The sequence below is a fragment of the Pteropus medius genome, unplaced genomic scaffold (assembly GCF_902729225.1).
Source record: "Pteropus medius unplaced genomic scaffold, Ma_sr-lr_union100, whole genome shotgun sequence".
NCBI classification, from domain to species: Eukaryota; Metazoa; Chordata; class Mammalia; order Chiroptera; family Pteropodidae; genus Pteropus; species Pteropus medius.
In genome coordinates, this window is record NW_024352787.1 from 1,686,508 (window position 1) to 1,701,687 (window position 15,180).

General features: G+C 32.1%; 1 protein-coding gene across 4 annotated transcripts in view; it reads left to right on the top strand.

Annotated features, from left to right (window-relative positions):
- The window catches only part of PCCA (propionyl-CoA carboxylase subunit alpha), a 338,552-nt gene that overhangs the window by 17,825 nt on the left and 305,547 nt on the right, over positions 1 to 15,180 (top strand). For all 4 annotated transcript variants that reach the window (XM_039849219.1, XM_039849216.1, XM_039849218.1 and 1 more), the window contains exons 3-4: positions 1,268 to 1,315; positions 1,422 to 1,490. In XM_039849219.1, the coding sequence (XP_039705153.1) occupies positions 1,268 to 1,315; positions 1,422 to 1,490 (117 nt within the window). The remainder of the gene's footprint in view (positions 1 to 1,267; positions 1,316 to 1,421; positions 1,491 to 15,180) is intronic.

Genomic DNA, 15,180 nt, shown 5'->3' on the forward strand with positions numbered 1-15,180 from the left:
ATTTATATTTTCATAACCTCTTATGGCAGGTGCTATTATTACTCTCATTTTACATACCAGGAACTGAGGATCAAGAAGGATGACTTGTCTACAGAAGAACACACAGGAAGAACAAGTGGTAGTGTTGGGATTACATCCTGGCAGTTTGGCCCTACACTGGCTCTTAGTCGTTATTCTGTCCCTCAAATAGAAATTAAGATGGAATTCTTACTTAATCCCTATAATGTTATGATTTGTTGTATTTACTATTACAGTTTAATGTGTAACTTCTAGTGTTTGTGCTGCTTTTATTGGCTGTAGTCTGTTTAATAATTAATAAAGATTCACTTTAAAATATAGTTCAAGGAAGTATAAACATTTTTTTCTTAGTATACACGTACTGTTTACAGGGATCTACTCATGACCATGTAGAAAGGTAGATGATTTTAGTCTCAAGCGTGAGGAGAGATTAGGATATTTTAAGGGCTCATCTATTCAATGCTCTAAGTGACTCAGGTTCAAATCAGTTTACCTGTTTTTAAGTCAGAGGCTTTCTCTGTTTGGTGAAATAAGCTATGTGTGACATAAAGGTTAAACCAACACTCTGAAGGCCTTTTCCAGTTCTGAGATTCTGTGACTCTGTGTTGGGTTAAAATATTGCTTTAAGTTACATAAGAGTACTTTTAAGATTCTATGCAACTTTATCTTTTTGAAATATAACTAAAAACTTTTTATAGTTCCATTTAACTTATAATCACTAACTCAGAAATGATTGTGTACTAAAATGTATTACATCCAAATTACTTCTTATTCTGAGTTTAAAAGGATTAGCCTATATAGTTTTAGAGAATGAAGAGAACCATATTAGTGTCCAATTAGAATGCTATCGGTTTATATACATAGAAATCAAGACCTACAGAGATAGACTTGCTTAAAGTAAATTAGGTCATTAGTGGCAAAGCTGGGCTTAGAATTGAGGTCTCTAGCGTAATGGAACTACTCTATTTGGCCTCAGCTGTTTCAAAATTTGATGACTATTCAAACTTAACATTGTATTCAAATAGCATAACCTGCTTGGTCTAGGAATCTCTGGATATAAGCATAGTTTGTATCTGTTCTGACTTATTAAAAATATTTGCTACTGTGCCCCAACCCAATATTGATGGTATATAAATTATATCAGACTTTCCTTTGATAAAGAACTCATGTCCATTGTTAATTGTGGAAAAAACTTGTTTTCTGGTCCCAAAGTGAGAGTTACAATATTATTTGTGGTTTCTCTCTTCAGATTTTTGATAAAATTCTTATTGCTAATAGAGGAGAAATTGCATGTAGGGTGAGTAGAATTTAATCTTATTTTTCATTTTACTCTGAATTTTATTATTACATCCCTTTAAATATGAATCAGTGTTAATAGATAACATTAATGTATTTTAAAATAGGTTATTAAAACTTGCAAGAAGATGGGCATTAAGACGGTTGCCATCTACAGTGATGTTGATGCTAGTTCTGTAAGTATATTTTTGCTTTATTTGAATTGGGACCTTATTCTGGGCCAAATAGAAAAAAATGAAAGATGTAAGTGTTTTTTCTTCTTGACCTGAAAAGAGCAGACACAATTTAAAAACATCTACTTAAATTTGTATTAAGCAAAATGGGAGCATTGTGTTTTCAATGTATGTATTATTTATTTTTCAAGGCTTTAAAAACCTAGAATAGAATGAAATGTTTATACAATGCTGTCTTATGAGAGCACATTTCCCTACAGCATAACGCTAGTATCACTAAGGGACTGCTGTAATTGTTTAACCTTTCTAAAAGCTTTACTATGTTCAGCAGAAAATTTGATAAATGAAAGATAGGCTAATGCTAATTGGACATGAATGAAAGAAAGTATAGTATAAAGTAGGGAACAATGTATAATTTCATTGAATTTTTAGCACAGCAGGCATTTTTTAGCAGTAATGAACTATGAATGAGTAGTAGAAAAAATCCCATGGGAAAAGAATGTAAATTATTGGAACTTTATGGAATGAAATATAAGTAGTTGTACTTTAAGTTACTGTTTTTCATTCTACTTTTGATTATAGAACCTATTGATAATGTCAGCTTTTATTGTATAGTAATTTAATACAAAGAATTTTTAATTTTTGTGATTTCTTGTTTTATCTAGAAGTATGTTATTCATTTCACCTTATGACTTTTTAAAAAAAATGGTTATTGCAAGCTACTCTAATTTCTCAAAAATAAAGGTTAAGTATTAATCTGATCTAGTTTATTTGACAGGAACTTTTAAAATATTCAGCTTTTACTTAAAAGCAATTAAGTAAACTTGTTTTGCATATATTCTGTTCGATGTTTTTGAGTTTTGGTTTTGGCTTTACTAGTGATTTGTTTTAACTGCTAGTTTCAATTCCTCACAAGATATTCATAAAACAGTGAGAAAACTTTTACTTCAGTCTTTCTCAATTGGCAAACTAAGGCATTTGTTTAGAGCAAACTCTAGAAAAATGTTTGTGTCACCATCAAGCTAGTTAATAAATTTAAAATTCACTTTTCTCAACTTGTATTTATTTTCAGTGTATTAGGAGGCATTTTTATTCATGGATAAATAGAAAGAGAAAAATGTTTTAATTGTGGACAATTACTGTTTTTCAGTTCTAACAGTAACCTTTTACTTATTTTTTTCTATATCAAAATACAGATAATTCTTTATGCTGTGTTCTCATGGAGATGATTGTTGGCATTGGTAGTCCAAAATTATACCTTGTTTCTATATATTTATATTTCAGTGTTGGTATTATCGAATGATCTACTTTGGAAGTTTTTGCCTCAAGTAGCATGACTAACTGTTCTCATTCTTACACTTCTAGCTTTGTATTCACTTTGTAGTCACTTTCTAGATTTTGAAAAACTAGTTTCAAAAGAGTTGGTCTAAGTTTTAAGTCTGTCATTTATATCCTTCCTAAAGCAGAGGTGGTAGTTTTATTTTAGTCACTTCTGTCTGAAAGTAGAAGTGAGTATATCAGAGGTTATAATAATTTAGAATAAAAATTGCCAGGCCTCCCAACGGAAGCAATGAATGCTCTGTCAAACTTCATACGACCTACTTTGTTAGTTTCTGGAAATAATACTATAAGTAAAAGGATAATAGTGATGGTTGGAATGTTCAAAGTTTAAATAAGCCTCAGCTATAGGGCCAAATCTACTGTTTGAGTTCCACTTCGGTCTCAAGAAAGCCAAAAAGGCGAATTCCTCTAACAGATATTTTGCTTCTTTAACATGCGATCATAAAGTTTCGTTACCATCATGTCTAATCAGCTTTACAGTATTGCTAATACGAATAAGGCATGCTAGTTAGATGTATTGTTAATGTTTAAATGTTTATTTTTAGGAGGCGAGCATTTTAAATGCAACTTGGAGTCAAAAATCTTAGACTGTGTGTTAATTTGACTAATTGAAATGTAAATGTTATTGCAGTAGGAAAATACTGTAACAGTTGTTTCTAAATGCTATTAATTTTATGTTAAAACAACTAATTTTTAAACAGTTAAGCAGGGAAAAAAGACTAACGGTTACTACTATTTAACTGATAAGTTACAAAGAAGGAAAGCCAACTAACTTGCAAAAAATGTTTAATGGAAAAAAGTTAACTTTTAAAGATGATTATGCAGTTTACTTCCATGGCTTTCCTTCCCCCGCTCATGTTCTTCAAAATTGTCTTCAGTATTCTTGGGTCTTTGCTCTTCCATGTGAGTTTTAGGATGAACTTGTCAAATTACAGACACACACCCCCCACACCACCAACTTTTAGGTACTATGGACAAGGCTTCTATAAACACTCTTGTGCAAGTCTTTTGTGAACATATGCTTTCATTTCTCTTGGATAAAATACCGAGGAGTGGAATTGTTGGATCCTAGGGTAGATAAGGAGTGAGCAGCCTTTTCCTGTTTGGATAATAATAATAATATATTATCTCTCTGGATAGTAAGTATATTTTAAACTTTGCAGTCCACATACGATCTGTTCGCATATTTTGTATGTGTCGTTTTTATTTTTACAGCCTTTTAAAAAGGTAAAAACTATTCTAAGCTTGAGGATTGTACAAAAACAGTTCTAAGATTGGATTCAGCCTATGGGTGAGTGGTATTTTGTTGACCCTGGCATAAATAATGCATGTTTAACTTTATCAGAAAATGCAAAACAGTTCTCTGACATGGTCGTATCATACTTTCATGAATAATGTATGAGTTTTCGAGTTGCTCCATGTCCATGCCCACACTTGATGATATCAGTACTTTTGATTTTTGCCATTCTAATGGCCATTATATGTTGTTATGGTTTTATCCCTGGTGAATATTGATCTTGAGTATCTTTTCATGTTATTGGCCATTCATTTATATTCTTAAGGGTTTGTTCAAACATAATGAAAGCTTGAAGAGTAGTACAGTGAATACTTATATACTACTGTATGCACTAAGCTTGGTCACTTGGTTCAGGAGCTTCAATCAGGTCTCTCCATTATAACGCTGCATTTCCCCTCTTTTCAAATTAGTTTTTGGGGTTGAACCTTTGAATCCATATGACTATTTTGTTCCCTCAACAACCTTGCATCTAACGTTTTTGCATCCAGTTACGAAAATTGCCTGACACATGGTTACTTTAGCTGCATTCGTTGTCTTTTTTATTATGTAATTGAATCCTTCTTTCATGTCTTATTCATTTTTAGTATACTTATTTAGTATACTTAAAGATTCTATGATATTAAAGTTTCTAGGTATCTATTTCTGACTCTTCCTCACAATGAATTGTTTGCTTATGTGTGTAGATTTTAACTTGGTACCTCATTTTTGGTATCTTTATTGTCGAATTCCAGCATGGTTTGGGTTGCAGATCTGGGCCCGTGGGTGGGTGCTATGTTTATTTCGTGCACACATACATATACAGTTCTCCTTCTCATGAGGCCCATGGTTTCTCATGTCCAGAAGAGACTTTTTCCTTTACTTTGAAGCACAGTGGATATTTTGTTTTCTCCCTACTTAGTAGATTGATTCCTCCCTCTCCGTGTCGCTGAGGATGTAATCTTTGAGCAACCAGGCTTTAAATAGGGAGTTTTTCTTATCTCCAACTGATGCATGTAATATCTGTGTTTTTCTGAGGATTAAAACTCACTCTCTAGATTGAGATCCCTACATCCATACTCCAAGATTAGCTGTAGCTTTGGCTTTAGTGGATACTGCCTTTTAGCTTCCTCTTTCTTTTTGATCCTAAAGGATTGCTTATAGTTTCTTGTAAGCCAAGCTATTCATTAAAAGGATGTTTGTTATATTTAATCTAGGATTTCAGCTGCTTCTAGGGAGGGTTTGCAGGTTAACTAGTTGTTTTATTGTTGGATTGTCTTAAAATAGTATGACATTCTGTTCTCTGTTGAAGTTCTCTTGCTTTCTTTGAGAAGGTAAGACTGATCTAGAGCAAAGTTAGACTTTAGCCAGGAAAACAGTTCACATATACTGATGAGAATAGTGCATCTGCATCCGGATTATGAAGCCAGAGTCAACAAGCAGTGTAAGTACTCTAGTGGGAAATGGTCAGGACAGGAGAAAGCAATATGAGAGTTAAACTTCTTAAAAAGTCATGAATTATCTTTTATGTGTCATTCTCCAGGCCCTTATTTAGAAAAATTTATAGAGAATGGCTTAGAAAGGGAAGATAGTCCTAGTGGAAGACTATATCCTGCTGGGATTTTTGAAGGGATTGTATTATATCTGTAGATTAATTTGGGGAGTATTATCGTCTCAACATTTTTAAGTCTTCTATCCATAAACATGGATATTTTATTTGATGTTGTTTTACTTATGTAGGTCACTTTAATTTCTTTTATAATTTCTTTTATAATTTTTTACAATTTTTAGGGTATAAATGTTGTACTATGTTATATTTATTCCTAAATATGTTAGTATTCTTTTTGATGCTACTAGAACTGTTGTTATTTTCTTAATTTTAATTTTTAATTGCAAGTGTATAGAAATACAGTTGATTTTTTTTGTATAGTGATTTTGTATCCTGTAACCTTGATGAACTTGTTTTTAGTTCTAAAAGTTTTTAAAAATAGATTCATTAAGATCCTCTCTAGGAGATCATGTCATGTGCAAATAAGAGTTAGGTTTATTTTCCATCTGGATGCTTTTTATCGCATATTCTTGCCTGATTTTCTTGATTTTAGCTTTCAGAATGATATTGAATAGAAGTTATGAGAGCAGGTATCTTGTTTTGTTCCTCATTTTAGGGGGAAAGCATTCAGTATTTAACAATTAAGTTTGATTTAAGCTTCGGGATTTTTATAAGTTCCCATCATCAGGTTGAGGAAGTACTTTGCTATTGATAGTTTGTTGAGTATTTTTTTTTTTTTAATCATGAATGGGCATTGGAATTTTTCAAATGCTTTTTCTGTGTCTACTGAGATGATAATGTTTTTGTCCTTTATTGATATATGGTATTTTATATCAAGTAATTTTTGGATGTTAAACCAGCCTTGCATTCCTAGAATAAATCACACTTGATCATGGTGATTGTTCTTATGTTGCTGGATTAAATTTGCTAATGTTTTGTTGAGAATTTTTTATTCATATTTATAAGAGATATTGGTCTGTAGTTCTTGGGTCATGTCTTTGTTTTTGGTATCAGAGTGACCCTGGCTTTATATAAGATGGGAAGTGTTCCCTCATCTTCTGTTGTTTTAGAAGAGTTCATGAAAGATTGATATTATTTCTTAAATACTTGGTAGAATTTACCACAGAAGCAGTCTGGGTCTAGGCTTTTCTTTGTGGGTAGTTTTTTGATTACTAATTCAATTGCTTGTAAGCATATTCAGATTTTTCTATTTCTTTTTGAGTCTGTTTCTACAGTTTATGTCCATTTCATCTAAGTTATCTAGTTTATTGGTATATAATTATTTATAGTAGTTCCTTATTTCTGTTTCTATGAGGTTGGTAGTAATGTCTCTTCTTTCATTCTTGGCTTTAGATATTTGAGTCTTCCCTTTTTTTTTTTTGGTCACTTTAGCTAAAGATTTTCAATTTCATTGATCTTTTTCAAGAACCAACTTTTAGTCTCACTGATTTTTCTCTTTAATTTTCAAACTCATATTTACTGTAGTCTTTATTATTCTGCTTGCTCTGGGTTTAGTTTGCTCTTTTTAAAAAAGTTTAAGGTAGAAGATTAGGTTGTTGATTTAAGGTCTTTTTTAGTATAGATGTTTAGCTACACATTTTTTTCTAAATATTGGTTTAGCTGTATCCTATGTGTTTATCTTCATTTTCATTTCTAGAAGTATTTTTTGGTTTCTCTTGTGATTTCTTCTTTGACTCACTTGTTATTTAGGAATGTATTGTTTAATTCCATATATTTGTGATTTTCCCATGTTTCTATTACTGAATTCTAATTTTCTTCTATTTTGGTTGGAGAACATTTCTATCATTTCTATCCTTATAAATTTCTTCTATGTTTTTTTTTTTTTTTTTAATGACTTATCCTGGAAAATGGTCCATGTGAACTTAAGAAGAATGTATATTCTGCTCTTGTTGAGTAGAGTGTCTTTTAGGATTGGTTCATAGGGATATTTAGATCTTTTTTCTTGTTCTTTTGATTGTTCTATTGCAAGTGGGGTGTAATATGCTTTTAATCCTTTTATAAAAAGGTTAGTTATTTTGTTTTGCTCAATTTGCAAAATTGGTGACAGGTAATTATGTAGGCCTGTAACTGCATAAGAGCCTGAATAATGTAAAAAAAAAAAAAAATCATTAACTAAAGGACTCTGTTAAGGAATGGAATGGAATGGAATATCCAGGACTTGAAATTCTCACAAGAATTCTTTGCAATTTTCAGGAAGCAAGAACTTTTGACACTATTTACATTGCTCTAGACTTAGAGAAAGAAAAATAGATTCCTCCTTTCCTCCCTTTTTAAAAATGAAGCCAGCACTATAACTCAAATTAAAATTTAGACAAATATCATAAGCAAAAAAAAAAAAAAAGAAATGCAATGACTATTATATGTATTTATAGAAGAATCCTAAGTAATGGAAAATATAATTTATATAAATAATATGCTGCAGCCATGCAGAGTACATTCATGACATTTCAATATGGCTCAATATTAGAGACTATAATTTAATTGAATACACTTAAGGTCAGTGGAAAAAAACTATGATCATCTTGAAAGAAGCCTAAATATCATTTAAAATAAATCCACTGCCTTTTCCTTGTAAACTTTCTAGTAAAAAAGGATTATATGAAAGACTGCTTTCCCATAATAAAATGGTTATACCTCACAGGAAGCATTCTCATGAAAGTCAGGATGAAGACTGATAATTTACTATCATTATTATTTAACAGCATGCTAGAAGTGCTGGGTAATGCACTAAGGCACTCCAGTTTTAAAATGGTAGACAGGAAAGGCAGAAATATTAAGATTGTACTGAGTTTTTACTTATACAGTCAACTGAATAACTCTTTAGAAACAGTAAAAAGAGATCTCTGTGGTAGTTAAAAAAATATAAAGAAACCTGCAGTTTATATATATGTGTGTGTGTGTGTGTGTGTGTGTGTGTATGTGTATGTGTGTATCAACAAGGTATAAAGTAAAACTTAAAAAAATGTAACTTCATGGAATCAGTGGAAAGAACACTTTATGAATTTAAAATGAAATTTGTAGGGCTTATGTGAAAACTTCTTGATTTGTATAGGAAAACTGAATATTGTAAATGCTAGTTATTTTTAAGTTATCTACATTTTTATATTATATCCTAATATGTACTTTTGGGAGGGAATTGACAAAGGAGTAAATGGCCTGGAAAATTCTGAGGCTAGTTGAAGAGGGGACTATCCTAACAGATATTAAAATATACTGCCTTATAAAGCAGAAATAATTAGGACCACTCTATAAAATTTTGGAGCAAGAAGAGTCAGGTCTTTGGAATAAATTCATTAACTTTTAGGCAGAGGGCTGACGGAGAATTTCTGAATTTGTCGAAGAGGGCCTTATTAATATTGACTTAGAAGGCAGGAGAAGTGTATTATAGGGTTGCATGCTATTAATCTATTGTGATTTTACCTAGTACCAGAGAAATTAATATAAGGAATGAGAAATGTTCGATGGTTTTAGCGACTAGGACTTTAGGAAGGTGGGTCCAGCTTCATTAGTTTGGTGAATAATTGGAGCAAAGAATTTGAGAATTTAGAGATTCTTGTATTCTTCAAAATGCATGTTAGATAACTTTAATAATACCTTTATTTGTTTTCAAGTATGCCTTTCCATAAGAGATAGCAAAATATTGTTATATCTGTATCAAACCTGTAAATTTAGGGTTTTTATTTTTTTAAATAGAATTGATTCTGTACTTTAACCTTTGACTGTGTACCATATCTAGACTCCTAAATTGAGCTTATCGATATTTTGTTGCTTTGCCTGTGTACAGTAACATTGGATTTAAATGAGAAATAACTAATATTTACTGTGTTGAAACCAAATCCTAAAATCAGGGAAGTGGTCATTGTGACTCACATCTTTGCCAGACTGCCTGCTGTTTGAAGTATGATTCCTGGTGAGTATTGTAGTCTTAGCTTTAGGATTTGGTAATGAGATTGAGTGGGGTTTCCTATGTGCACTCTTGGATGATTGACAATAAGGTGAGGGGAATCATCACTTAGCATGCCTACCCTTGATAATATTTCCCTGCTGTCTGGGGAGGTACCGAGGACAAATAGGACTTCGTGATGTCTGTGTAATTAGTATATGATGGTTCCAGCTGAACAAACTGGTGGGTAATGATCAGGTAAATGGAGATGGAATACATTAATGTAGGCTTAGGTATAAAAGATCTTAGGGAAGAATTTTATCAAAATTTTATGGTATTGTTACACTATCTTTATTTTTTCATATTTATATACACATATTTATCTGTTTATCTTTGTTAGAATATCTTCAGTTTTATTCTAGATGTACACAAAGATGAAGCAATTTAAAAGTAAAAACTTAACACATTTACTTTTTCTTATTCACATGACTTACTTTTGAGGATATTTTTTCAAACTTTGTTTGGAAAGGAGTTAAAGTTCTTAACTTTAAAAAAATTATTTCACAAAATCTCTTAATGGACTTATTTGCAGCTAATGCAATCATTGATCCTTAAATAGGAATAAATGACCAGAGTCAGCTGTGTAAAACTTTTTTGGGATGATAACTGAAAAGTCAGGTGACCTTTAAGTGTGTGTGTATTGATAATGTCGTGTGTCTTTAGATGATGTATTATTGGTAATGCTTGTATGCTTTTGATGATGTGTGTGTTGTGGGTATTATTATTATTAATTTGAGATGGTATATTTAAGTAAAATTTTCTTAAATTGTTTTTGGGTAGTACAGACTATTTTAAGATGATGGCAATCATGGTTCATGTTTCCTAGTTGTTCTTAATTACGTCAGAAGTATTTCCAGTCATTTAGATTGCAATAGAAAATCTCTAGGATTCTTAATTCATTCTTGCAAAAAATACTAATAATTGTCATTGTTCAACATGAAGTTTCCTTACCAGCAGCATAGTTTCATGGCAAAGCTTCTGATGGTGACTGTAATACTGCATTTAATGGAAGGAAGCAATTGGTTTCATTAATGTGATTTTGGACCTTGGAGTTCTGGTAATTGGGTAATTAAAAGGATTTTAAATGGTATACTTGCTTTAAAACTTGCTATTGCTCACTTTTCTTATAAAATTTAGCTTCTCGTAACCTTTTTTGGATTAAGAATAGAGTATACCTACCTATGCAGATTTAAAACACTAAAGTTTTCAGTAAAGAACTAATTAGGAGAGGAAAGCATTTAAGATGTTTAGACATTTTTCTTCTATTCTCTTCTGTTTTTGTCTTTGGAAAAACATGTTTTGCAGAAACAATATACTATATCAATTTAAAATGTTTTTATTATCTTGGCATTGCTAAATTACTTTCTCTACATTTTTGGGTAAAATGAAATAGGATAGGATTCTTGGTAGGAATTTGTTCACATTAATATGGCTCATCAGGGACATTATATTTAATTGGAGATCCTGCAGAATAGTAGCAGGAGGCTGAAGAGAATTATTTAGCATTAGCAATGGCTCGTCTGGGAGTTGTGCTCTAATCAAGGAGCTTGAGTGTTAGCAGTGGGGATGATGGGAATTATGACGATTATGACATGTAAGCATGTCTGTGTGTGAACTGGACAGGCAATGAGTTAATCAAGAAGTATATTAAATGGCTCCCATGCTGATTCATTATTATCTACCATAGAGCCTGTCAGGTTGTGTATTTAAAAAATACAGTAATTGCTGAATTCAGCATGTATACATTCAGCCACCATTCTTTCCTTTTCAAGAAAATGACCTCAAATTACCTAGTACATATAAAAATAGAAAATTGTATAAACTCTGCTGTCTGTGATTTGCATATTTAAGTATAGGATCTTTGTTTTTTAACACTTTAGAGTGAATCTTTAATTTCTGATTCATTTAAAAATCTGTTTGATTTGCCCATTTATGTATTTATTATAAACACTCTGGCTGATTTTCTACTACATAAAGAGTTGGTATTCAAAACCAAAATTTATTCATTTTCATGATGAAAAAAATCCAATATTTCAGAAAGACATTAATATTTAACACATGAAGCTGTAGACAAATCAAAGCATTAATCTTTTCCACCATCATAATGCTCCAAAGTTGGGGTGGGTGTGGTGGTGGTAGAAATCTCCTTTGCTCTAGTAGGTGGTCTCTTTGTGCCAGGTAGACCCATTATGTGCCCAGCATGGTTAGAGCCATCTGTCATGAAACTATCAGTTAGAAATGATAGAAATGTACATATTTTTGGGAAATGGAACTAATAAATTGAATTCCTTTTAGAAAATAAATTGAAATGCAGCATAAATCCATGAGCAAACTGGATCATATCTATAGGCAAATTTATAGAGTTACTGTACAGATGAACACACAATTTTTTTTATTATAAGCACTGCCAAATTTAATAAAACTTTCCACCAAACTATGACCTTCATGTATTAACTTAATTAAAGCAATATTATGGGTACTACTCCAAGTGTTAACCTGTGGGTGGTGGTTACTGAAATCCATTATCTATGGAGTCAGTACTAGTGGTCAGCCGCATTAGAAATAAAGCTTGGAACCAAGTCCCTCCCTTGGGTGCTGTGAGCTCAGCAGGTTAAATTGTCAAAACCCGTTAAAGCTTCTTAAAAGACGGATAATTTAAGCCCCCTGGAGCTAAAAGTAAACCAGTCATTCCAGTCAGGAAGGACTCTGACTTTATTTAGCCGCAAGGCAAAAATTACTTTTGGATAGGAAAAAAGGATTTATAACGGTATCTTCGTGTGTAAATTATTTTTTTCACATATGTGTTAGTATACCTTGCTATTTAATAAAGATATTTCAACTTAATTTTTGGAAAGTGACTTGTGCAAATTTTCCTTTATAAAATCCTAAGACCTTCTTAATTTTCTTTAATAAGAACTTTGTCCTTATACTAAAATTTAACTTATACTCAGAATATTTCACTATTTTGTTATCACTTTGTATTTGTATATTTTAAATTTTCTGGTAAATTTAAACAGCATAGTTTGAAAAGGAACATTATATTTCAATGTAATTCGTACCTGATGGCATGAAAAGGTACCTATATGGATTAATTGTTCTCTAAGCATCTATTTAAGATTTAGAAGTTCTATAGTCTTAGTGGAAAAGCATACATTAAATAAAAGATCTAAAAATAAAGCTTACATTTATAAATAATAGTATTTTTTATATTTCGGTGTTTATAAGGCCCCAAGTTAACTCATATTTGTTACAGCCTCACTTAAGACCTCTTAATGGAGGGAAAGATATTCTAAGTAAAAATACTTATTGAGTAGCTACCATATACTAGAGAATCAGAATAATTATATAAGGAAAGTATTATTCTCGATCATTTTAGATCAAGAAAATTGGGACTTCAAGACATAAAGGTTGCCGGAGATCATCTAGCTAGGTAAGCAAAGGAGCTGAGATTCGAATTATGTGTGACTCTCAAGTTGTAGCATATTGCTTCCCATACTAAGTATATAGAAAAGTACCTTTTTTCCCACAAAGAAAGTAAAGTTTATTACTTTGAAGGCTGTATTAGTGCCTGTTGTGGGTCAAATGCTAGTTGATGGAACTAGAATAGTGACCAGGAGCGACATGATTTCTGCTTTCATGGCACTTATAGTCCAGTGGTAGAGAAAGATCTAAGAAAATATACAAATAAGTAATTACAAACTGTTGTGTTATGAAGGAAACAAACCAGCTGCTGAGAGAGAATAATGGGGCACTCTTCATTAATAAGGTGGTGTGGGAAATTCTCTCTGAGGGGGTAAAATGGAAACTGAGCACTGTCTAGATGCTTATAGTGGGTTATGGTCTGTCCAAAGGAGAATTTGTAGGCTTAGGACAGAGAGGAGGAACCTTGTCTTTCTATGTGAGAGACTGGCAAGTCCAGGTAAAAGTGCAAATAAGTAGTATTTTTAAATGTCTAAGTTTGTAAACTGGTGGCTTCCAAGTCTTCCTGTGAATTAATCATATATTAGTTTAGTTTCCACATCTATAATATATTCCCCAAATGGATATTAGATATTTTAGTACAAGGGAATTTATAATTAAATATAGCAAAGTAACTTCAATCAACTTATTCTAATTAAGTGTTATAGATCCCTAGGCTACACTGATCAAACTCAGCTGGGATGCTCTACATAGGGGAAAGCAGTTTCAAAGCTACAAAAACTTGTTTGTGAAGGCATTCATGTAATTTTTCCTCAATAAGAAATGTCTCTACATAAAATTTTTTTTGTTGTTTTTTGTTTTTCTAAATACTATTTTGGGGAGTCAGTTTTAGGTTCACAGCAAAATTGGGAGGAAACTACAGAGATTTCCCTTATACCTTCTGCCTCCACACATGCACACACTCCCCATTATCAGTGTCCACCATCAGAGTGGTCTATTTGTTGCAATTGATGAACCTATACTGACATCACAATTACTCAAAGGCCGTTGTTTATATTAGGGTTTTGCTGTTGTACATTCTCAAAGGTTGGAAAAATATATAGTGTTAAGAATCCATTATTATAGTGTTATACAGAGTATTTTCACTGCCCTTAAAATCCTCTGTGTTCTGCCTGTTCATCTTTCCCTACCCTCCAACCCCTGGGAATCACTGATCTTTTTACTGTCTCCACAATTTTGCTTTTTCTAGAATGTCATGTAATTGGAATTACACAGTATGCATCTTTTTCACATTGGCTTCTTTTACTTAGTAATATGCTTTTAAAGTTTCTCTGCCTTTTCATGGCTTGATAGCTCATTTCTTTTTAGCACTGAATAATATTCCATTGGATGTACCACAGTTTATCCATTTATCTGCTAAAGGACATCTTGATTGCTTCCAAGTTCCAGCAATTATAAATAAGGCTGCAGATTTCTATGTGGACATATGTTTTCAGCTCCTTTGGGTAAATACCAAGGAGTGTGTGATTGCTGGATCATATGGTAAGAGTATGTTTAGTTTTGTAAGAAACCGCCAGACTGGGTTCCAAAATGGCTGTACCATTTTGCATTCCCACCGTCACTGAATGAGAGTTAAGTTTCTGCCTCAGGAAACTAGGAAAGAAGAGCACTTTAAATCCAAAGTAAGCAGAAGAAATAATAAAGATTAAAGCAGAAATCGATGACATTGAAAATAGAAAATCAATAGAGAAAGTCAATGAAACCAAAATCTAGTTTTTTTCCTTATCTCTAAAGAACCTTCCACATTTCTTGCAAGATGGGTCTACTGACAACAAACTCCCTTAATTTTTGTTTGAGAAAGACTTTATTTCTCTATTTTTGAAGGATACTTTTACAGGCTATAGAATTCTAAGATAGTGGTCTTTTTTTCTCTCAACACTTTGAATAGTTTCACTTTTTTCTTTCATGGTGTCTGATGAGAAGTTAGATGTAATTCTTATCTTTGTTCCTCTATAAATGCTTTTTTTCCCCCTTCTGGCTTTTTGCTGGACTTTATTTTTTATTTTCTGCAGTTTGAAGATGATTTGCCTAGCCATAATTTTTTGGGTATTTATCCTGGTTGGTGTTGTCTGAGCTTCCTGGGTCT